At 48.9% G+C, this 23,428-nt stretch overlaps 1 protein-coding gene across 2 annotated transcripts in view; it reads left to right on the top strand.

Annotated features, from left to right (window-relative positions):
• The window catches only part of CCNJL (cyclin J like), a 56,025-nt gene extending 32,911 nt beyond the window's left edge, over positions 1 to 23,114 (top strand). For both annotated transcript variants that reach the window (XM_055324792.1, XM_055324793.1), the window contains exons 4-6: positions 16,848 to 17,150; positions 18,767 to 18,926; positions 20,979 to 23,114. In XM_055324792.1, the coding sequence (XP_055180767.1) occupies positions 16,848 to 17,150; positions 18,767 to 18,926; positions 20,979 to 21,411 (896 nt within the window). In that variant the 3' untranslated portion in view covers positions 21,412 to 23,114. The remainder of the gene's footprint in view (positions 1 to 16,847; positions 17,151 to 18,766; positions 18,927 to 20,978) is intronic.
• Positions 23,115 to 23,428: the final 314 nt, after the last annotated feature.

Raw genomic sequence — 23,428 nt, 5'->3', positions numbered from 1 at the left:
AGGCAGGAAAAGCTAAGGGTGACAAGTCTGTTTCTTGGGCATAAAGTCCTGACTTTCAGGTTTTTGTAGGTGAGGCTGAGTCCTCTGCTAGCCTTCATCTCAGCTCTCCTCCTCCTCCCCAGGAGAGGGAAGCATCAAGCAGGGGGTGGTCACCTGGCCTTTCTGCAAGGCACTGGCCCTCTAGCAAGCCAGGATCCTTTAGCCCAGAGTGAATCTGTCATGCTCTGCTGCATGTACTTGGAGAAAGGCTCATCTTCCTACTGTATATTTTTATTTTTACTTATTTCTTTTTTTTTTTTTTTTTTTACTTATTTCTTTTTTAAAGATTTTACTATTAGAGACAGAGAGAGCATGCACACAGGAGTGAGGGAGGAGCTAGGGGAAGAGCAGAGGGAAAACTAATCTCCAACAGACTCCACACACTCAACGCAGGACTCAACGTGGGGCTCAATCCCACGACCCCAAGATCACGACCCAAGCTGAAACCAATAGTTGGACACTTAACCTTCTGAGCCACCCAGGTACCCCCCTCCCGTAGATTTTTAAAACTAGAAATGGTATACTCACTTGGACAGTGAGATTCAGAGGATAAAGGAGAAAATCCGCTACCCATCCCATGTGTCAAAGATAGCTTTTGGGGGATCCCTGGGTGGCTCAGCGGTTTGGCGCCTGCCTTTGGCCCAGGGCGCGATCCTGGAGTCCCGGGATCGAGTCCCACGTCGGGCTCCCGGCATGGAGCCTGCTTCTCCCTCCTCCTGTGTCTCTGCCTCTTTCTCTCTCTCTCTATCATAAATAAATAAATAAATAAATAAATAAATAAATAAATAAATAAATAAATAAACAAACAAAGATAGCTTTTGGCAGTAGTTTCTTATATCTTTTTCCCAAAATGACCTGTATTTTCTAGAAATGTTCTGTGCATATAGAGACATAGAGTTAATCCTCATAATTCAAGGATTCTGTACTTGCAAATTGACCTATTCACTAAAATGTATCTGTAACCTCAAAATTAGCACCCACCGAACTTTGGCGGTCATTCACGGACTCTGCAGAGTCACTCCCTGTGCATTTCCCGGCTGAGGTGGAACAAGGCAACGCTGTGCCTTCTTGTTTTCAGAAGAAAACAAAGGTCCTTAAAAAGGGTTGTGCTTAAAAACAAGGGTTCTTTGCTTAGTCTCTTTAGTGCCACATTTTCTCATTTTTCTGCTTTTGGCGGTTTACTGTTTAAAATGGCCCTCAAGGGGTGCCTGGGTGGCTCGGTCAGTTGAGCATCCAAGTGTTGTTTTCAGCTGAAGTCATGATCTCAGGGTCCTCAGATCGAGCCCCCACCTGCTCCGCATCTCTCCTCCTCGCTCGTCCTCTGCCCCCCCCCACGCAGGTGCGCTCATGTGCTCTCCCTCTCTCCCCACCCCCCCAAATAAATATATCTTTTTAAAAAGTAAATGAAACAGTTCTCATACTGAAGTACTGTCTCACGTTCCTGAGCACAAGGCTATGATGTGCCATAGGAAGAAAATACGTGTGCTGGATGAGGTTTATTCAGGCATGAGTTACCACGCTGCTGGCTGGGAGTTTGGTGATAATGAATTGACAGTATGTTGAACAGAAACTCGCAGGTTTTGTATTGACCGATTAAGGAAAACGTGACCAGAGGCTCACAGGAACCAAACCCCATACTTTCCTCCCTAGGAGTATGGTTCTATGTCTACTTGTTCAGTGTCCCCAGTGACTTTATAGAACATAGCTTCTGCAGAATGACCAGAATCAACTGTGTTATTTACATAGGTGGGTTCGTACCAAAAGTGCTTCCTTCGTAGTATGCCAGGGACCATCTTTCCTGTCAGTCTGCAGGGGTTTACCTTACTCTGTATTGATGGTAGAGTTCACCATATCATAAACACTGCCATCTGTTTGACGACTCCCCTATCAGTGGGCATCTAGATTGCCATCGGGTTTTTTTCATTACTGTAAATAATATGACAACAACTATCCTTTTTGCACACCTAAGTATGTCTGTGAGAAAAATGCCCAGAGGTGGAGTTGCTTTGGTCAAAGGTGTGTGCATTTAAGATTTTGAGAGGTAGCAGTAAATTGCTTTGCAGAGACTTTAACCAACAGGTGAGCTCCCTTTTTTTTCTTTTCTTTTCTTTTCTTTTCTTTTCTTTTCTTTTCTTTTCTTTTCTTTTCTTTCTTTCTTTCTTTCTTTCTTTCTTTCTTTCTTTCTTTCTTTCTTATCTATCTGTCTGCCTATTTGACACAGAGAACAAGTACAAGCAGGGGAGCAACAGAGTAGAGGGAAAAGCAGACTTCCCACTGAGCAGGAAGCCTGACTCGGGACTCGATCCCAGAACCCGGGGATCATGACCTGAACCAAAGGCAGATTCTTAACTGACTGAGCCACTCAGGGACCCTGAGATCCCTTTTTTCTTAAATTCAACTTAATTTGTGGGAGCCTTTGGCACCACACTTCTCTATCTAAATAAACTATCAGAAGAGGAGCAGTGTACCTCCCCCATGTTGGCCCCTTACAGGTGTCTACTTGTGGCTGTTCTTCTGTGCTCCCAGCAGGGAGTGCATTTGCATCCCGCCTTTCTGTCCAGGATGCTCAGATGAGAAACTAATTCCCCAGACCAATTGCTTTTAAGACTCCATAAGCCAGAAAAATCAATAGCCTCATATCTTTTCAGAGGTACCGATTGAAGCCATTGCCTGTCTGGTACTTATGCTCTGGGCCTCAGGAAATTCTAGGAGAGGCCTATCTCCCAGTAAAACACCTTCACTCCCCCTCAGTCGCCCCTGCATCCCTTCCCTTGCCTCCCCCTGCTTTGACTACTTAGCAACTGCTGCTTCTGAAGAGCAGCTTCCTTGACAGCAGGGAGGGTAGGATGGGGTCTCTCTGTTGGAGATTTGGAAACTTGAAAGCATTGAAAGCAGTCTTGACCCCACCCCGATGGAGGAAGGCCTGGGGAAGTTAAGCACACTAGCTCTCCCCAAAACTGGGAGTGCTTGAAATGCCTCTAGGGCACTAATTATAGCCAGCAGATGCAAAGGGGGCCATTTTTCCAGGTGGCCTTTTTAGGGGTGTTACTTTGGACAAAGCATGAGATTTATTGATTTTATTTACAGGATTATACCCAAATCTGCAAGGAAAGAAATATGGCAGCCCCCATGCAGGAGGTAATTCATGCAAGGTGGCTAGGGGGGAGCACTACCATTTCCTCCCTGCCACAGTCTCACATTTCAGAAATTGGCATGGGTCTTCCATTTGATGTGTGCACTTAATATGACAGTCATTGATTATTTCCTCCAGAAAGCTGCTGCAGCATCGATGGTGCATTTTCTAATCAGTGACATTTTGGTGGTGGCCACGCAACACAGCCTGGGGTGGACTGGAAAAAGTGGTCTGTTCTGTCACATGAGGGCCACATCAAGTACATCCGGGCTTGGGGCTCTGATGTTGCAGTGCAGTGAGTGAGGAAGGACTTGGTGATTTTCCATTTCCTTTTTCCATCTCTGCAGACTGGCAGGCTTAGAGCTATTTTCAGGGAAAGGATTTTGTGTGACGCGTCAGTCAGGAAGCTGGCTGGGCTGGAAACTCAGAAATGTAGTTTGCTTTAGCAACTGTAGTGCTCAGGCCTACTCCTCCAGGGCCTGGAGTTCTGGGATCCAAGTGGGGTTTTTTTGTTTTTTGGGGTTTTTTGTTTTGTTTTGTTTTTGTTTTGTGGCTGGTGAGAATAAGGGAGGAATCTTAAAATGCATGGGTTAATTGAAGATGCAATTAACCTTGACCCCATATGGGTGAGTCACTCAAAAGTCCTTGATTTGACCTCTGCTGTATACCAGAAGCTATATACCTGGGGAGGCGGTAGCAAACAAAGAATATCTACAGGCCTTGCCCCTGAAGATAAATCATTTCACACACACGTACTTACTATGCACTGAGCCTGGGAGACAGCAGGGCACGAAACGATCAAGTCCCCGTCCTCATGTTGCTTATGATCTGGAGGCATGTTCTAAAGAAGGAGCCTCCCAGCCAGGGATCACCAGCAGGTCTCTGGGCACGTGCCAAGCACAGACTAGTGGCTTCTATGAAAATCTCAGTGTCTTGACTTCCAGGAGGATAGCCTGACCCACTTCTTCATTGACGTCAGGCACCCTGTCTGGTCTTCACACTTATCTGCAGCTTGTGCTGGGAGCTAGGCCTTCATCTTTCTTTTCTTTTCATTTATTTTAACCTTGAACCCTCTCTGTAGTGAATCCTTGTGTCTTACCGACGGAACCTTGTCCCCTGTTACGTCCAGGATTGCCTTATACACATTCTCTTGTTAATGCTGAAGTGGAGGAGGGCAGAGCTGTCGAGTTTTTATTCATCCAGGGCCCCTTGCCCTGAGGGAGAGCCACCGCCGAGTTTTCCAGATTATATGTCTTCCTTGCCTCACCTCAGAGGCCCCGGCTCTCAGTGGTGGAGGGAGTTTGCTCCCCTGGTCACAGCAGCCTCCCCTTCACTGGGTACCCGCCACCTAGTCAGTGAGAGTTGTAATACTACCAGCAGGGCAGCTTTGGTTGCTTTTAAAACTTTCAGATCCAGAGAGGAAATAGGCCAGCCCATTATACCCCAAGTGGTGAGATTAGAGATGATTTTTAGGTTAGGTGTCTTTGCCTGGATTTTCGAGATTGTCTTGAAGGAGTGTCTGTTGCCTCTGCCTGCCTCCTGAGTCTTTGTTTTAATTACAAGCATTTCAATGTCTAGACAGGAAAAGTGTCGTCTTTGTCACTGACATGTTAGGGTTCCTGGAACTCTTCTAGGGCACTCCGATTTGTGAGTACTTGTAAAGCAGATTCTCACTGGGATAGTCTTGGACTAGGACAGACACACATGTTCTGGAGCCTTCTTTGGTAGTTTGCCAATTCTGGCTTCTAGGTTCCCATCAGTGACATCTTTTAAGAATTTTAAACTGTTTTTCTTCAGTGGGAGAATGATATTAGTTCCTTGTAGAAAATTAGAAAATAGAGAAAGGAATAAAGGAATAAAATAAGGGGGGCCTGGCTGGCTAAGTCAGTAGAGCATACAACTCTTGATCGCAGAGTCATGAGTTTGAGCCCTGCATTGGATGTGGAGCCAACTTAATTTAAAAAAAAAAAAGAAAGAAAGAAAAAGAATAAAATAAAAATTACTTGCAAACTTACTACATTTTTTTTCTGTAATCAAAATTTGGGGTGGAGGGCAGACCTTGCCTGACCCCAGTGATCACGGAATGGCTAATAGGTTGTTGATATGCCAGGCAGTCTTCTGAGTTCTTTGCATGGATTTACTCATTTGATCCTCAGAACAATCCTATAAAATAGGCAGTATTATTTTCTCCACTTGATAGAGGAGAATGCTGAGGCCCAATAAGGTGGGTGACTTACCCAAGGGAGTGTGAATGGGGATCCAGGTAGCCGTGTCCCTGAGTCCTTGCTCTCAGCCACCACACCACAGTGGCCTTTGTCCTACAGCTGGATCGCTTCCTTCATTGGCCACACCAGGGAAGACAGACAAGCAGATGGTGAGGTTGCTAGGAGACTCCCAGCTCTCTCTTCGGAGCCTGCAGACCACACGTTAGCTGACCTGGTTGAACACCTCAGTCTTCAGGACCAAGTTACAGATTTGGAAGATGCTCCCCTCCTAACCTTGAAAGAAGTGGCCACCTCCTCCTTTTCCCTGCTCCAGCAGAGGTGCCAGGACCCCTGATGTCCACACCTATAGCACTGCCATCCAGAAGGATTCATTCTCTGCTCTTGCTGCAGCTGCGGCCCCATCAGGCCTGGTCCAGAGCAGCCCCTGGCAAGCTGGGATGAGCATTCTACAAAGCAGTGACCTCTGTCATCAGAGAGGACTCCATTCCTCCGCATGAAGTACTTGCTCAGCCCTGGCCCCAGATGCCCACCGTGTACCTGAAAGGGCCCCCCACCCCGCAGCCCCTGCTTTTAGATAGGCAATGAAATTATTCATGAAGCAGAGCACAAAGGAGTCCAGGATTTCCAGGGGCCACCGTGTGAAGTCATTGTACCAGTTGCTCCATTCTGAGACAGGGAAGTCCTGTGTCAGAAGCCAGAAGGGAAGCCAATGTGTGACTCGGCTGGCCAAATGCCACCTCTGACCTGGGAGGCATTTTTACAATTTCCTCCTGAAGAAAACAACCACCCACAACCTCACCTCTTGTCTGTTTCCAAAGTTGGACTTAGGAATTGACTCAGCCTGTCAGAAATGTGCCTACTTTTATTCATTTATTATTCACTCATTCATTGATTCATTCTTCCCTGCTCTGTGTCAGACTAGAGGTGCAGCCATGGGTGGAGCAACCTGCTTTTAAGAGAGGAAGGAGGGGCGCCTGGGTGGCTCAGTCAGTTTAATCACTGCCTTCAGCTCGGGTTATGATCCCAAGGTCCTGGGATTGAGCCCCCTCATCCGGCTCGCTGATCAGCAGGGAGTCTGCTTCTCCCTCTCCCTGTGCTGCTCCCCCTGCTTGTGCTCCCTCTCTCTCTCCCCCTCTCTCTCTCTCAAATAAATAAGGTCTAAAAAAGCGGGGGGAGGGGGAGCTAGGCCCTGGGAGGAGGGACACACTGTAAGGCAACCTGTGGAGGTGGACTCGGTTTGTGCTCCACCATCTCCAAGGCTCAGTGCATAGGAGGTATATCTGCAGAATGAGTCCTCTTCAGGGACAGGGACTGTCGACACTGCTTCCACTCAGGCCGTCTCTTTGGGGCTGTAAGACACCTACCCCGTAAAGACCTTTCTTTGTGTCCTGAGGAAAGATGGGACCCAGCCAGGGAAGGTCCCAGATCCACCTTCATGCTAGGTCTCCCCAGCTGGCCCCTAAGATCAGAGGGTTTTTCTCTGGGACATTTTCTAACCTCTAGATCCCTGCAGAGGGGGGGGGGGGGCACGCCCTGCTGCCTCACCTCCTGTGGTCTTCACAGCTTCTGCCCTCCCTGGAAGAGCACCAATGCCCTGCGTTTAGCTAAAGGCTTCTCGTGCTCTCTCCCTAGCTTTCTGTGTCCCCCATATCAGATCCTATCCAGAAACTAACCTGTCGTCCCCGTGACTACAATTGCACAGTTGGCGCCAAATCGACAGAATTTCACAAAGAAGAGCAAGGTCCAGTGTTGGCAGAGCACTGGGCACCATTCCAGAATGCTGAGTTCTCACACTACCTTTGCCACAGTCCCACCTCTTGTCGCCATCACAGGGGCCAAGATTCTGAGACCTGCCCAGCCCTCTGCCAGCAAGTGGCTGCGCCTCTGTAGAACCCCAGGGGAGTCGTCATCAGAGTGCCCTCTGCCCTCCGTGCTGCATTGCCAAGTACAACAGCCTTGGAGAGGGTGCTGTCTTCAGAGTAGTGTCCTGGCTTCTCCGTCACATTGCTCACAGTCTGTCTCCCATGGCTCCTCAGAAAGACCCTGCCTGCTGGATAGATGAACAGTGTCCCCTAGGGAGACCAGTGGGAAGCCCCCCCGTCTGGCCTCCAGTAACTACAGAACGCCAAAGAATTTTTAACTTTTTTTTTTTAAGATTTTATTTCTTTATTCATGAGAAACCTAGAGAGAGAGGCAAAGACATAGGCAGAGGGAGAAAGAAGCAGGCTCCTTGGAGGGAGCCTGATGTGGGACTCAATCCCGGATCCCAGGATCACATCCTGAGCCGAAGGCAGGCGCCCAACTGCTGAGTCACCCACGTGTCCCATCTGCCAAATTTTTTTAATGAAAAAGCTGGTTTGGGTGGATGGGGGGTGGGGGTGGTCCTTTATGACAGAAGGCATCCCCTCATAGATAAACTCTTGAATCCCCACTCTATCATTGGGGTAAAGTAGGTCCTGTTGATCCTACAGATCTTCAGTGGAAAGGCTCAGGCATCAAAGTGCTAACTAGCATAAGCAGAGAGAAGGATGAAGATGAGTGTGTGTGGAGAACAGGGCCATTGGGTGGGGAGGGGCACAGCAGACCTCATACCCACGTCCACGGGAATCCCTGCACCCACAACTCTGAGATGCTCTGGACTTCGGAGCCATTTATTTATCATTTTAAAAAAACTAATCTTTAACCAGTTTATGCCAGATACTGTGTTGGGTGGAGGGGTTCTGTGATATTCTACAAAGCACAGGTGACCCCTACCCTCATAGAGCAAATAGGCATATTTCCAGTCTTCCTTTGTCTCTTACCCCTGGGTGATTGGAGCAACTCACTCAATCCTTCTGAGCTTCTGATTCCAAGTGGGAGACACTCCCAGCCTCCAGGCTTGTAACCAGAATGGGCTGGGAGGGCAGCCACAGGGAGACTTCCCCTCCACGGGGGCTGCCTGTGTTTCTTGATGCCAGCTATTCTGTGGTGGAACCTGGCAGGCGGTGCAAACGTGGGAGTCCCTATGCTCCCAGATCTCACACCCTGGTGTGTGCACATCCTGCCTCTTGCTGACTAGCTCAGTGACCTGGAAGTGCCCCACCCCCTGTGGGGAGGACCCATCCAGAAAGGCTGTGGACCCATACTCCCCTTTGCCTCCCCTTACATGAACCTTGGAACCTGCAGCCCCAGAGTGGAGTTCAAGGTTATAGTCCAGAGGAAGGAGACTGGAGCCACTCCAGCATCCAGCACAGCCCGGCCAGTGGCATTGGGTGGGGGAACCTTTTATTGAGCTTGTTTCTACCCCTTTATCAGAGCCTGTAAGAAAATGTAGCACTGGCTACCAGCTTTGGTTCATCTGTACCTAATTAACACGACTTTAGAAGAATATCCCAGGTTTGGGGTGAAAGGATAAATACTGTGTTCTGTAACCCATAGAGCAGCAGCTGCTGCCATTTACAGGGTGCTCTCTGCACCCGAGGCCTGGTGCCAGTCACGTTACCTGTGCTGTCTCCTGAGCCTGTCTACCAGCCTTGGAGGTATGGGTTTCCAGGTGATGGCCTGAAATCACAGAATGTATATGTGTGTATCACAGAGTTAAGGATGGAACACTAGCACCTGAGCCTGAACTTGATTGAGGCTTTTGCGGAGGGTGTTCTCACCCTATTTCCCGTCAGGACCTCCCACAGAATCTGGGTTCCCCCAGGTCACAGAATTCTCAGCCCTCTTTAAATCTTCTCAGCTCACATTAAACTTTTGCCCCTCCTGGTGGCCACTTCTCTGCCCTCCAGTGAAGGAAGAATCTGAGAAGGAAAGAATGAGCATCGGAAAGGTCTGCCTGTATTCAGCCTGGCGCTGCCGGGAATTAATGGGCCGAAGTACCTGGAGAGAAAGCTCTCCACCAGAGTTTCCTCTGGCCTCTCAGGCTCCCTCTAACCCTAACTGCCCAGCCCTTCCCACAGTCCCTCCGAAGCTGGCAGGCGCCCCCTGAGGGCCAGGCAAGGCTGGGAAGTCACTGGAGCCACTTTCTATGCCCCTGCCTTGCCTCTCTTTCCTCCTCATCAGCACCTCACAGAGTAGGATGGGGGCTCCTGGGGGCTGCGGGACAGCCATGGGGGTCTCAATTCCTAATCTGATTTTGTTCTTGTTCTCAGATGACAAGATGGGGGGGGAGCTTTAAAATAGGAGAGTGGCCCTTCTTGGGGAACAGCAGCTTTGCCTGTTTTTAAAAGCATTGCATTTCAAGGCACCTGGTGGTTCAGTCCCTTAAGCATCTGAATCTTGATCTCAGCTCAGGTCTGGATCTCAGGGTTGTGAGTTCAAGCCTACCTAAAAAAAATTTTTTTAAGCATTGCATTTCTTTAGGTAAGAAGAGGTGCCAGCCGTTGCTTTAAAATCTGGTTCTCCTTGGCCAAGAAATTGTGGCCTCATATCAGAGCCTAAGTATAGCTCCTGAATGGGCAGCAGGTAACCCTGAATGAGTCTGTAAACAGGCCTCTTGCTGGGCCTGAAGGTCTGACTGTGGGAAGGTCACGGGGAGCGGTAAAGCAGCAGCTTAGGAGCACGTGAGTAGCCCTGGGCCTGGACTTCACAGGTGAGGCAGCACTGGCTTTTTATAGAATTCTACTCCACTACGTGCACCTTTTTGTTTAGGAATTTTTCCAAAGGCAGTATAAATGTTGATGATTGTTGGAGATGGGTAATGTATCGGGGGTTCATTATAGAATTTCTTTTCTTTTTTTTGTATATTTTAAATTTTCCAAAATAAAACATTTTTTTAAGCAATTAAAAAAATATTGTTTCTCTTGGCCCCAATTCAGAAAAGTCAGGAATCCCGTTTGGCCTGCTTAAGGCTTGTTTGCTAGGACCATAGGTGGAAGAAGAAAAGCCAGTCTCTAGAGTAGTCAGTTCGTAGAGAAAGAAAATAGAATGGTGGTTACCAGCCGAGGGGGAGCCAGGGACAGTGAGTTACTGTTTCATGGGTATACAGTTTCAGTTTTGCAAGATGAAAGGAGTTCTGGTGATTGTTGCACAACAGTATAAATGTACTGAATGCCACTGAACTGTATGGTTAAAATGATAAATTTTATGTTATGTGCATTTTACCACAACAAACAAAAATGCTATTTAAAAAAGAGAAGGACCCAAAAAAGCCTGTCTGCAAGAGCCCCTCCTGAGGCTTGCTGGATTGACAGTGTCCTGCCTCTGTGGTTGAGTTAGGCTGCTTGGTTGGACTTGTGGTCGTCAGTCCAATAATTGTGTGACCCCAGGGATTGCTGGGGTTCACTGGGTTGGCTGTGTACCAGCCCCTGGGAGTACCAGGAGGAACTGTCATCCGGGTGTGCAAGAGGGTCCTCAAGGGCATTATTTGCAGGCTTCACCACCACCCCTACATTCAGGGCTCATGTGCCTCTGCCTGAACTCCAGACCCTGGGTATGTGCTTCAGTAGTGTTAGGATTTTTTTTTAATCTTACAGGTATGTTAATATGACTCTCACCACTCAAATTTGGGGCAGTGTGAACATCCAAAAAAGAAAAATGTAGATAGAATGATAGAATTGTGAAAAATTCTTTTTCAACCCCTAAGTAATTATTTATTCAGGGAAAAATCATTTGTGGATGCCAAATCATTGAGTTAAAGGTTGTTGGGAGATAGGATATTCAGTCTGAAGGTGTCACCTCACAGATTACTTATTAATTTCGCAGGAAAGTGGTACCTTTAAAATGGAGAGATCTGGGGTCACCACCTTAACCAAGCGATCAAACGTAGCATCGCTAATGCTGGGACAAACTGATGTGATCCGGTAAGAAGGACAAAACATTGGCTCTGTAGTTTCCTTACTCAAATTGTCTGATTGTGAGGAGACAATCCAGAATACGGGGCATTTTTTTAAAGATTTTATTTATTTATTCATGAGACATGCAGAGAGAGGCAGAGACACAGGCAGAGGGAGAAGCAGGTTCTCCGTGGGGACCCTGATGTGGGACTCTATCCCAGGACCCCAAGGATCACACCCTGAGCCAAAGGCAGACACTCAACCACTGAGTGACACAAGTGTCCGGGGCTTTTTTTTTTTTTTTTTTTTTTTTTTTTTTTGTGAGTTCTAGGCCCAACACAGAACTTAGGACCCCAAGATCAAGAATTGCATGCTCCACCAACTGAGCCAGCCAAGCAACCCCAGAATTGGGGCATTTTGGAAGAAAACTGGCATCAATTCATCCAGAGTCAGTGTCATGAAAAACAAAGAATGGGACTAAAGAGATCTAACAGACACCATGTGTGAGCCTCATTGAATCTGGATCCAAAAAAACAAAAGTTATAAAAGACATTTTGAGGATTCCTGGGGAGGAAGTCCAATGTGGATTGAATGTTAGAAAATGTTATTGCAGGGGCGCCTGGCTGGCTCAGTCAGTGGAGCGTGCAGCCCTTGATCTCAGGGTTGTGAGTTTAAGCTCCACGTTGAGTGTAGAGCCTACTTAAAAAAAAAAAAAAAAGGAAAGGAAATATTATCTCATTAATGCTGATGTTCTTAGGATTGGTAATAGCATTATGATTATATAGGAAAATGGCTTCAGGGATGGATGCTGTCCAGGGGTGGCACGTCACATCTGCATCTTAATTAAGAATGGTCCAGCAAAACCAGTATGTACACACACACACACACACACACACACATACAGAACAAATGTGGCTCAGAGTCAGCAGTGGTGAATCTAGCTGAAGGGTCATCTGTGTTTACTGTTAGCATCATTTCATCTCCTCTGTGGATTTGAACATTTTCCAAATAAAACGTACATTGAAGGAGTCAAAAGAGAGTCTTTGAGTCTGTGGCTCTGGCCTGACTTGGAAAGACTCAAACGTCTGTCCCCCACACCTCCCGGGGGACCTGCCTGAAGACTTCCAGGCATCTGGTGTCAATACAGTTTGTTGATAAGGAGCAAGCAGCTGAGTGGCTGCGCTTGGTGGCAGCAGCAGCCCCGAGGACAAAGGGCTGGCCCCGCTCACGTCACGGCAGGAGGGGAGGAAGTGTCTGCCAGGCGCGTGCAAAGTCAGGAAACTCATAAAACCTTTTCTGGCCTCGAAATGTACCGTGCTGGGGATTGTCGCTAAGCTGGGGTCCGCTGGCCAGCAGTCAAGAGCAGGTGCTCCAAGGTCGCTCCTGGATGTGGAACAAAATTCCTGAGCTTTTCCTCTGAGCCTCTGGGGGTCAGAACAGACCCTCCCTGGGGGATCCAGTGCCCGGCCCAGTGTGAGGACACTGTCCGTTTCCGTGTGCCGGGCACTACTGAAGCACGTTGCTCTCTGCATGGCCATTTCATCTCCACAGGGGCCTCTTCCTAACGAGGGAACAAACAGCCTGTAGGGTTTAGCACTTTTAGTCCAGAGCAAACTCACTGAGGATTCAGACCCTACTCCGCCTGGCTCTGGCCTGCAGAAGCTTCCCCAGCCTGGGGAGCTGGTGAATTCTGATTCCTTAGTAATCCGTGGCCCCTTCCCTTAGAGGGTAATCCTCTTAGGCCTGGTGGCTGGGGGAGGCAGATCTCTGAAAGGTCTGAAAAGCTCTGAGGCCAGAGAGGAGACGAATCTCACTGAGCACATCTGCCAGTTAGGAGAGATTGCTGGCTGCTAGCAATGGTGTGGGCAGCTCTTACTGCCCCTCCCAGTAGGACACACATTTTTGCCAGGGCAGTGACCTTCGCCATGCCACCTTCTGCCCTGGGGAAGAAAAGAGCCACTTGTATCTGAGTGTCTGGGAACAGTGTTGGCTTAGTTCAGCACAGGATTCAGGAAAAATTTCACAACCTTGCAAAAATGTTCTTTCTTTCTTTATAATTTGCACAAAGATACGATCATTGAAGAAAAAAATTGGGGATTACAGATCATCTGAGGTCATCAGAGAACAATTGAAATGGCCTAAAATTCAACTATCAGGAGAGTGCTATTCCTTCTTTCAGTGAATATTCATTGGGCAGTTACTGTGTACCAGGCACAGTCCTAGGAACTGGGGCACACAGCTGCAAATGGGTCATATGTGATTCTTGTCCTCACAGCCTGAGATCTATTGATGACCTGTGGGTCAGGTGCTAGCCATTAATACTGAGTTGTTGGATATTAAGCAGTCTGAGCGTGAGAAATGCCTTGATGACATCCAGTGACCTCTGAACTGAGTGCTGGGGGACACATGATGAGGTGAGTGAAAGGATGAGCACTCCCAGCTGGAGGAGCAGTCCTGGGCTTAGGGAGGGTGTGGGGGCCTGCCAAGGCTCCATCGGCCAGGCCCCGCCACAGGATTTCCAGCCATACAAGAGACTCTTCACCCTTGGGCGGCATCGACCATGCCTTTCCTGCCTGAGTAGCCCATGCACGCAAGACAAGGGAAGGTGTATGCCCTGGAGGTGGTGCCATGCCAGGCTTAGGCCCTGGTGGGCAGAGCTCTGGAAGGAGAGGGTCTAGGCCTACCCTAAGTGTGTGGGGCTGGTCAGCCATCAGTCTGCACTCCTCACCGTTTTGTCTGCTCAGCTCCTACCCATCAAAGACCAGAGCTTCATGTCACACCATCTTTGCCCACTTAGTGGGCTCTTTAAGGCTCGACGAGAAGATGGAGATACTGGCTTCCCAGAGTCCAAGTTTCATTTCTCAGTGACATTTTTGGAGGCCTTCCTGAGGAATGCATTGTATCTGCTGCAAGGCAGCCTGAAGTGGTTACTTCCTTATCCCTCCTAAGAAGGGCAAAAGTCTGATGGGAACTGGGTCACGGGGTGTTCACCGTTGTGCACAGGTGTGTGGACGCCTTGCTGTTCTTTTCATCGGCGCAGACAGACAGACGCATGCTTTCTGAGCTCAGCTGGGCTGCCCACTGTCTCTCCTAGCACTCACTCAGCAGTTTCTGCTTCCTGTGGGGTTGGGCTCAGAGGCTACAGGCCGCAGGACTCACCATGTAATGTGGAGTCACACAGCATGGGGACTGCAGTGGGAGGAGGCTTCCAAGGCGCAGGGACTTCGGGATGAGGGACAGGGAAAGGTTGGTGGAGCGAAGGGGAAGGGTGCTCCATGCAGAGGGCTGCGTAGATGAAGGCTCATGGACCAGGGGGGCAAGGGGCCTTCAGAGAAGTGTAGAGATGGAGGCCACAGCCAGGTGTGCGTGTGGGTGATGGCTGGGAGGCCCATAGCTGCCCCACCTGCAGACCCTCCCACAGTGGGGGCAGCCACTGGAGCTATCCACCACTGGTGACTGCCACGGTTTGCTGTATAAATAAAATATAAGTGAATAAATATAAACCTCAGTTCCCTTGACCCATGAGTGGGATGTTGAAGGCTCATTTTTAATTTTTGTGTCTTTCTCTGTGTGGCTCTATGTCATGTGGTTTATTTCCAGGACCTTCCAGTATTTATTCATTTTTCCTCCAGTGCCTTCTGTGGCACTGTTTGATGTGCCTATTTGTGGGGTTTCACATCTTTTTGCCACCACCATTGATATGAATATATCCCAGTTATCTATTCCTGCCAAACGAATCCTGCCCAAGCTTGGTGATCTAAAACAACAGTGATGTGGGTTGCATGGCATTTCCTCTGCTGGCTTCACCTGTGCTCATTCATACAGCTGCTGGAGGGTCTGGGATGGTCTCATTCACGTGGCTGAGAGTTGGTGCTGGCTGTTGCCTGGGCACCTCTCTTCTCCTTGTGGCCTCTCCACCTCCACCAGGCTAGACCTGCTCCGTTACATGGTGGTCCAGCATGGCACTCTGAGGGAGGAGGGTGGAAGTTGCAAGGTCTCCTGTGGCCTCACCTCGGAAGACATACACATAGACCCAGTGTTATTGAGATATAATTGACATATATTAAAGTATATAAAAATTGGGATGCCTGGGTGACTCAGTAGCTGAGCATCTGCCTGTGGCTCAGGTCGTGATCCTGGAGTCCCGGGATCGAGTCCTGCATCGGACTCCCCGCGGGGAGCCTGCTTCTCCCTCTGCCTATGTCTCTGCCTCTCTCTCTGTGTTTCTCGTGAGTAAATAAATAAAATCTAAAAATAATAAAGTGTATAAAAATCATTTGATACATGTACATACTGTTAAATGATCATCACAGTAAGTTTAGTTAACATCCATCACCTTTACTGTATTTTTTCTAGTGATGAGAACTAAGGTCTACTCATTCAGCAGCTGTCAGATGTAGTAGAGTATGTTGTTAACTACAGTCACCATGCTGTACATTACATCTCGGGACCAATTTATAGCTGGAAGTTTGTGCCTTTTTTTTTTTTTAAAGATTGTATTTATTTGAGAGAGAGACAGAGAGCGTGAGTGGGGAGGGAGGCAGAGGGAGAGGGAGAAGCAGACTCCCTGCAGAGCAGGGAGCCCGACCTGGGGCTGGATCCTAGGACCTCAAGACTATGACCTGAGCCAAAGGCAGACACCTAACCGACTGAGCCACCAGGTGCCCCTGGAAGTTTGTACTTTTGACCACCTTCACAAGTGTCACCCACCCCTGTCTCTGGTAACTACCAGTCTGTTCTTTGTGTCTATGGGTTCGGCTTTTTTAGATTCCACATGTAAGAGGGATCATACAGCATTTGTCTTTCTCTGCCTGGTTTATTTCACTGAGCATAATGCCCTCGAGGTTTATCCATGTTGTCGCGAATGGCAGGGTGTCCTTCTTCATACGGCTGAATATTATTCTGTTGTATATAAATACCATCTCTTCTTTATCCTTTCATCTGTCAGTGGACACTTGGGTTATTTCCCTGTCTTGTCTGTTGTAATTAATGCTGCAGTGCACGTGGGGGTATGGATAACTTCAAGATAATGTTCCCTTCTTGGTTTTCCTCCCTTTCCTGCCTTCTCCCACTTACCAGTCTTTCCTTGGCTCACCTCCCAAGCAAACTGTTTCTGAGGGAATCCAAGCTAACAACCTGTTGGTGGGGTTTAAACCCAGTGCTGAGGGCAGTGGGGAGCCATTGTAAGGCTTTTCTACATGTGGGGGGACAGGATCAAATTTGCAAGATCATTCTGACTCTGGCTGTCTGACCCCTGACCAGTCTTGAGATTGAATCAGGGAGGGCCAGAGAGGGGGAGAAGGTGGGGAGAGGGCTCCCATATTCCCCAGGCCCGCACTGCTGTCGCTGACTGCCGTTAAACACCTTCTGTGTTGTACATGCTGGCCTGGATATCGGATATGCATTCTCTTGTCGTCTCTGACAAAAACCTTATGAGGTTTAGGTTCCGTTTTACAGGTATAAGCACTGAGGCACAGAAAGGGTGAGACACCTGTGCACGATCACACAGCTGGAAGTGATGGCTTGGAGATTCAAGCCCAGGTGAGTCAGATCCAGAATGTAGGCAGTTAGTCCCCTTGGCAGTGGGGCCTTTTGGCTTTCTGTCCTCCCTGCCAACACAGTCCAGGCATTTTAAGATGGGCCTATCCCCCCTGGCGAAGAGCTGTCTTCTAATAACCTCTGCTTCTCCCCCAGGTAAGTTCGAGGACAGGGAAGACCATGTACCCAAGCTGGAGCAGATAAACAGTACGAGGATCCTGAGCGGCCAGAACTTCACCCTCACCAAGAAGGAGCTGCTTAACACGGAGCTGCTGCTCCTGGAGGCGTTCGGCTGGAACCTCTGCCTGCCCACGCCCGCCCATTTCCTGGATTACTACCTCTTGGCCTCCGTCAGCCAGAAGGACCACCACTGCCACAGCTGGCCCACCGCCTGCCCCCGCAAGACCAAAGAGTGCCTCAAGGAGTATGCCCACTACTTCCTAGAGGTCACCCTGCGAGGTGAGGCCTGACAGCGGGGCCTGTTACCCCTTCCCCACCCACACAGGGCTGGGATCACTTGGCACTGAGAGACACGTCCACCCACGGAGTCCCTACGGACCAGGGCCCGTCCACCCAGAGCACTGCCACTTTGCAGGGCATACACAAAGGAGGGGCAACGATTATCCCAGTGTGTTGCCAGTACTATGTAAAAGACAGATGGCAGCTTATGTACTGCAGCTGGCACCCTACAAACTTACTAATCACCTGCTAATTTTTCTTACAGTAACTTGGTCCATTGCAAATGATCTAAATAGGACAGATTTGCCAGTAGGTCGTCCCAGAAAAGCTATCATACAGATAGGGTGGGGCAGGGGTTATGTTTTAGTAATAAAGTTTAGCAATAAAGTTACCCTTTTAAAGTTTGGGACTTTATTTGAATCCCTGTCTTCCCACTATCTTAAAATCTAGGTATTAGGTAAAATACAAGGTCAGAAATAGCGTCGATGCAACCACCCTATAACTCACCACAAACCAAAATGGTCCCGAGTAGCAAGACAATCAACAATTATGATATCAAGCCTTAATTGAGCATTTACGTGCACCAGCCACCTTATTTTAGTTCTTTGGGTATATGATGCCATTTGAATTTCACAATGACTCCACATGCAAATCACTTCTGTAATTTTTATTTTACAAATCCATTTCCTTAACGGATGCTCAAAAGCTGAAGTAACTTGAAGTACCCGAGGTCATTGCTAAGATTTGAATCTGAGGAGTCTGACTTGGTGACGGTGCCCATAACCATAACGCCACCCCCTGCTTGACTCCTGCTTTAACAGGCAAACGTTGAAGTCATCAGAAATCATGAACAATGTAAGATGGAACGATAGATAATACACTGATAACCAGTGTCATTCATGAAAATCATGGGAATTTGAACAATTTGCCTTTGCTCATAAGTAGTGCCAGCTTTGCTGTGTTGCTGGACATCTTTGTAGGACATTGAGATTCATTTCACAACATACACACTGAAACATCACGTTGTACACCTTAAATATATATCATTTTTATTTGCCAATCATATGTCAGAAAAGCAGGGGGTGGGGGACCTGATGGAAGGTCCTCCGTAAACATAAGTTCAGTGCTAGTTTTAGTTGGGAATATCAGATGCTTGTGACCATGCATTCATCATTCATTCATTCAACAGATTTTTATTGCGTGCCTACTGTAGGCCAAGCTTTGTTACTATTAGTAAGTAGCCTGTAGTCATCGCCCGAAACAGAAGCCTCTGCAATGGTGTGTCATTCCCCCTAACAACCCAAGAAAGGACATGTGTTTTGTGGTGCTGTTCCTAGCTCATCAGCGAGCCCCTTGCAGCTCCCTGGAAGCTCTGGGTGAAATTTTGAAAATCATTAGACTGGCACTAGAAATCCCAGACTGAGTACCAAGGTGTTTAAGATTCAGGAGTGGAACTTCACACTGTTTCTGATTTTTCATCTTGTGCGTGTGTGGCAGTAATGAACAACCTTGAACCTTATCCTTTGTCTGCCAGTTCTCAGGAGGTGCAGGGCAGGAGGGGCACCGGGACCCCAGAGCGAGGCTTTATGATGCCGACTCCTATGGTTCTCTTTCAGATCATATTTTCTACAAATTCCAGCCTTCTGTGGTTGCTGCAGCCTGTGTTGGGGCCTCTAGGATCTGCCTTCAGCTTTCTCCCTACTGGACCAGAGACCTACAGAGGATCTCAAATTACTCTGTGGAACATCTCAGCACGTGCATTGAAATCCTGCTGGTGTAAGTTGCATCCCTAATTTTTCTGTGTTTCTAAAAGATCTAGGCATTTGCTCTGGAGACCCACCTCAGGGAATTTTTCAGGGTTGAAGGGTCATGGTGGTTCCTCCGGATAGCTTGTCACGTAAAGTTAGCCATGACGACTCCTGATAGAAGTGAGGTTTGCAGAGTTGGTCCTTCCTATTTTGGGCAGCTTTTGGGTTTGCAGTTTTAAGGTCAAGGGGTGGGAGAGGAGAGAGGCTATGTGCGTACCCTTCTGAGAATCTGGGCTGTCTGCTCTGAGTCCCATTGTATCAATCCTATGGATGATTACACTGAGTGATTACACTCATACGCTACTTTTCTCTCTCTCTTTTTTAAAGATTTTATCTATTTACTCATGAGGGACATAGAGAGGCAGAGACACAGGCAAAGGGAGAAGCAGGCTCTCTGCCGGGAGTCCAATGTGCGACTCGATCCCAGAACTCCAGGATCACACCCTGAGTGGAAGGCATACACTCAGCTGCCGAGCCACCCAGGCACCCCTAAGCTGCTTTTCTCAGACACGGCCACAAAGCTGACCTCTTAGCCAGCTAAGCCCAAAGTGGCTTAACATAAGAAGCCACAGCCTCCTTGCAGGGGTCCCTGGGAATCTTGGTGAGGACATGTCGAGTGTATCAGAGAAGGTGCATAAGGGCAGCAGGACCCAACACCATGAAGATGTTCAGCGGTGACCACAGGGAGGAGACAGAGGGGACAGAGAATTCCAGGCTGGCTGCACCCTGTCCCTCTTCCACCCAACAGGTGGCAGCATCTTCTAGATGCCAGCCCTCCTCACCGCAGGGCCGGCCCCTTTGGAAAGCTGCCTCCCTGTGTGGGAGGCTTTGCCTGTGGCTAGCTGCCTTTGTCTCATTACCCGCCCTGCTCCCTGGGCCTTGTTTTAAATCTGCGTTTGCTATATAAGACTGATGAAACACTGACCTCTATCTCGGAAACCAGTAATACATTATATGTTCATTAATTGAATTTAAATACATTTTTTAAAAATTGAAAAAATAAATAAATGAATAGATAAAAGCCATGTTTGTTGAAGGTGCCTAAAACTAGGGCATATATGGTCTGATCTGAATCCAGATAGGTGCCCCCAGATTCTTAGCCACCAGCCCTGCCTCTTCACTGTGGTGGTGGCTCTGGGCTGGCCACTGTCTCAGAGGCACAGCCTCAGTGTCCTCCTGTCTGAACCTAAGCCTCTAATGGATGAATGGATTTGTTATTTCAGAAAGCTTTATGGGGGCAGCCCTAGTGGCTCAGCGGTTCAGCGCCACCTTCAGCCCAGGACCTGATCCTGGAGTCCTGGGATCGAGTCCAACATCAGGCTCCCTGCATGGAGCCTGCTTCTCCCTCTGCGTGTCTGCCTCTCTCTCTCTCTCTCTCTCTGTCACTCATGAATAAATAAATAAATAAATAAATAAACAAACAAACAAATAAATAAATAAATAAAATCTTTGGAAAAAAAAAGCTTTATGGGAAGCTTTTTTTTTTTTTTGGATGGAAGTAAACCTGTTGTCCCATTTTCAGAAGGTGACACTTAGGCCCCCCAGGGTGGCTTGCTTAAATCTGTTTAGAGGTGCCTCGAAGGCAGAGACTGTGCTCATCTAAGTGCCAGCCCCTGTGTTGGGTGCTGGGGATGCAGTGATGAGCAAGAGCAGAGGGCCCCTCCACCCTGGAGCTTGCGCTTGGCACGAGGGGCTGGGAGATAACCCAGAAATTATCATCTGGGAGGTTGACCCCTGAGATGGGGCAGTGTAGCGGCTTGGAGAACAGCTAGGCTAGACTCGAGGGGCCAGAAAGGGTTTCCGTAGGAAGCAGATCCAGGCGTGGGATGCAGACCCAAGCCTGGATCTGCGGTCTGAGTCCAGTGAGAGAGCAGCAGGGGCAGTGCTGCAGGCAGAGAGCATGGGCTGGACCGGCCCTGAGGTCCTGACACCCAGATCTCAAATCCCACTTAGGGGCAACCTCAGGGGTCTCCTGCTATGGCCTTTGACCTCAAGTCTCACCCAGGTCCTTTCCTTTCAGAGCTTATGACAACGTCTTCAAGGACGCCGTCGCGGTCAAAAGTCAGTCCCTGACAATGGTGCCCAGCAGAAGCCCTGCGCCCACCCAGGTGCTGTTCCAGCCGCCCACCTACCCCACCCTCAGCCAGCCGGCAACGACGCCAGCCCTCGCCCAGTTCCAGACCCAGACCCCCGTGCAGGACCTCTGCTTGGCCTATCGGGACTCGCTGCAGGCCCACCGCTCCGGGAGCCTGCTCTCGGGAGGCTCTGGCTTATCCCTCCACACCCTGTACCCCACTCTCCAGCCCCTGGACGTGTGTCCCATGTCCCTCCCCGCGCCCCTCAGCGTGCAGATGGCCATCACGGCTGAGCCCAGGCACTGCCTCACCACCACCTATGGAAGCAGCTACTTCAGCGGAAGCCACGCGTTCCCCACAGGCTGTTTCGACAGATAGGGCACCTCCGGGCCACACAGGGAGGTCTTAGAGACTCACCTGGGCAGAGGAAGAGGACACAGGTGAGGGGAGCTCAGCCGAGTGAGGCAGTGGGGAGGCCATCCCCACAGAACCTCTTTGACCTTGGACACAGGGTTCATGTTCTTTTTAAATAAAGCTGACCCAGAGCAAAAGTCAATGACACCCCTCCCCTGAGAGAATTCTGAAAAATGTCTTCCACATGTGTAGCTGGGGTGCAGGAGGAATGGCTCAGCCACCATCCTCTGGAGGAGAGGCCCGGTGATTGAGAAAGACCTGGGAAAACAGATGCCAGGAGACTGGAAACTGGATGCAGACCACCGGCCCATGCACATGTTTGGTTTTTAGCATTAGAGACATCTTTATTCCTTGCCAGCGGCAGCTACACTGAAAAAAGAAGGGACTGCCTGATGTGTTCTCAGGACCCCCAGCAGATGCTGTATTGGGTGCTCTTTCCCTGGCTCCCTCCAGCGGAGCCTGCGTGCGTGCGTATGCCTGAGTGTCTGCCCTCCGAGGCGTGGGGTGGGTGGCTGTCTTGCCTTTGTTGTCAAACCTAAAACCTTATTTGGCCTTTTAGATATTTCACATGCTGCTGCTTCCTGAAGTGACCTAGCTTTCTGTTCAGTAAGATATCTTGTTTACATACTGTATCAGGGATTTTGTGATACTTGAAAATTCCTTAGGAGAAAAAAAAACAAAAACGTCGATTGCCACACTGCCTGTCCCACACAAGGACTGTAAGTTTGAACCCAGCTTGTGACAACAGAGTTTTGTTCTCAAAAGCATATGATTGGGAAGAGCCACTTTCCAGGCTCTTAGTTCCAGAAGATTACGCGTCTTGGATGCCATGTTCACCTTAGAACTTCAGCAACCACCCAGAGGAAAAGGTGGTTGAAAGGGAGACAGAGGTTTATAACTAACGACCCCCACCTCCCTCCCTCCCTCCACAGCGTGCTTATGGTGCATGAGGTTAAACCTAGCCTTGGCTTTGAGTTTGGCTAATAGGGAAGGCTAAAAATGTAGAATATTTGCTCCCTGCCAGCTGGATTTGGGGAGCAGGGCATGTACGTGGGTATATGTCACAACCACTGACGGGGTGTGTGATTGGTTGGATCGAAAGCCAGTATTTGGGTACCCACAGCGAAAGGGCTCTCAGGAAGACTCTTGTATCCATGTGCAATATGTTTTTATGCTGACTTGTGGCTTGTGCTCGTTGTATTTTTTTGGTTGGTTCGGGGTCAGGGGGACACATTGTTCACCCATCAGAACTGGGAGGTGCAAAGAACCATAGAAGCATTTTTTTGTTTGTTTGAAGAAGAACCATCTTGATTTTCTTGGCTTATTTGCCAGTCCAGGAGACTGGCTCGGGGACTGCCAGGAAGGCGGCTGCTGAATTGGATCCGAAGGTGATTTTCAGAGCAAATGAAAGCTTCAGCATGGAAGCAGAATTAAGAAGAGGTGACGTGGATGAGGTGCTACTGCCACTTTGTCGCACGAGTGTGGAAAAACCACACGTTCATTTGTTGCTTATCTCTTTTTTTCCTTTGCCAACCTTCTATTTATGTGAGACTAGTTTGGATTCCAAGTTAATGTGTCTGTCTATTCTGGGACTGGGGCTTGTGAGGGGGACCCCCCCCCAGTAGAACCTCACAGCCAGCCCAGCACCCAGAAAAAGGCATCCTGCAATAAACATATCACCTGCTCTTGGTCTCTGTTCTCTTCCTGGCCTTGTCCTCTCAGCTAGCCCCATGGGTGTCTTCTGCTCCTGCCCAGAGGTTGTGGGGGGCTGGACAACACAACACTGGCTCCGGGGGAGCTGGGTGCTGCTCTCTGAGCTGGAGCTGGGCCTCGCTGGTGACACTCGCAGCAGCAGTAAGGCTCGACAGCCCAGTTCTACCACTGTTCAAGGTTCTCTCTCCACAGAAACAACCCATTCTATCGGTAGCCAGAGATCTATTTTAAGGAATTGGCTCACAGGGTTGGGGCTGACAGGTTAGGA

The sequence above is a fragment of the Nyctereutes procyonoides genome, unplaced genomic scaffold (genome assembly GCF_905146905.1).
Source record: "Nyctereutes procyonoides isolate TBG_1078 unplaced genomic scaffold, NYPRO_anot_genome, whole genome shotgun sequence".
NCBI lineage: Eukaryota > Metazoa > Chordata > Mammalia > Carnivora > Canidae > Nyctereutes > Nyctereutes procyonoides.
Note: the sequence above shows the minus strand (reverse complement) of the source record. Positions and strands in the feature narration are given on the sequence as shown.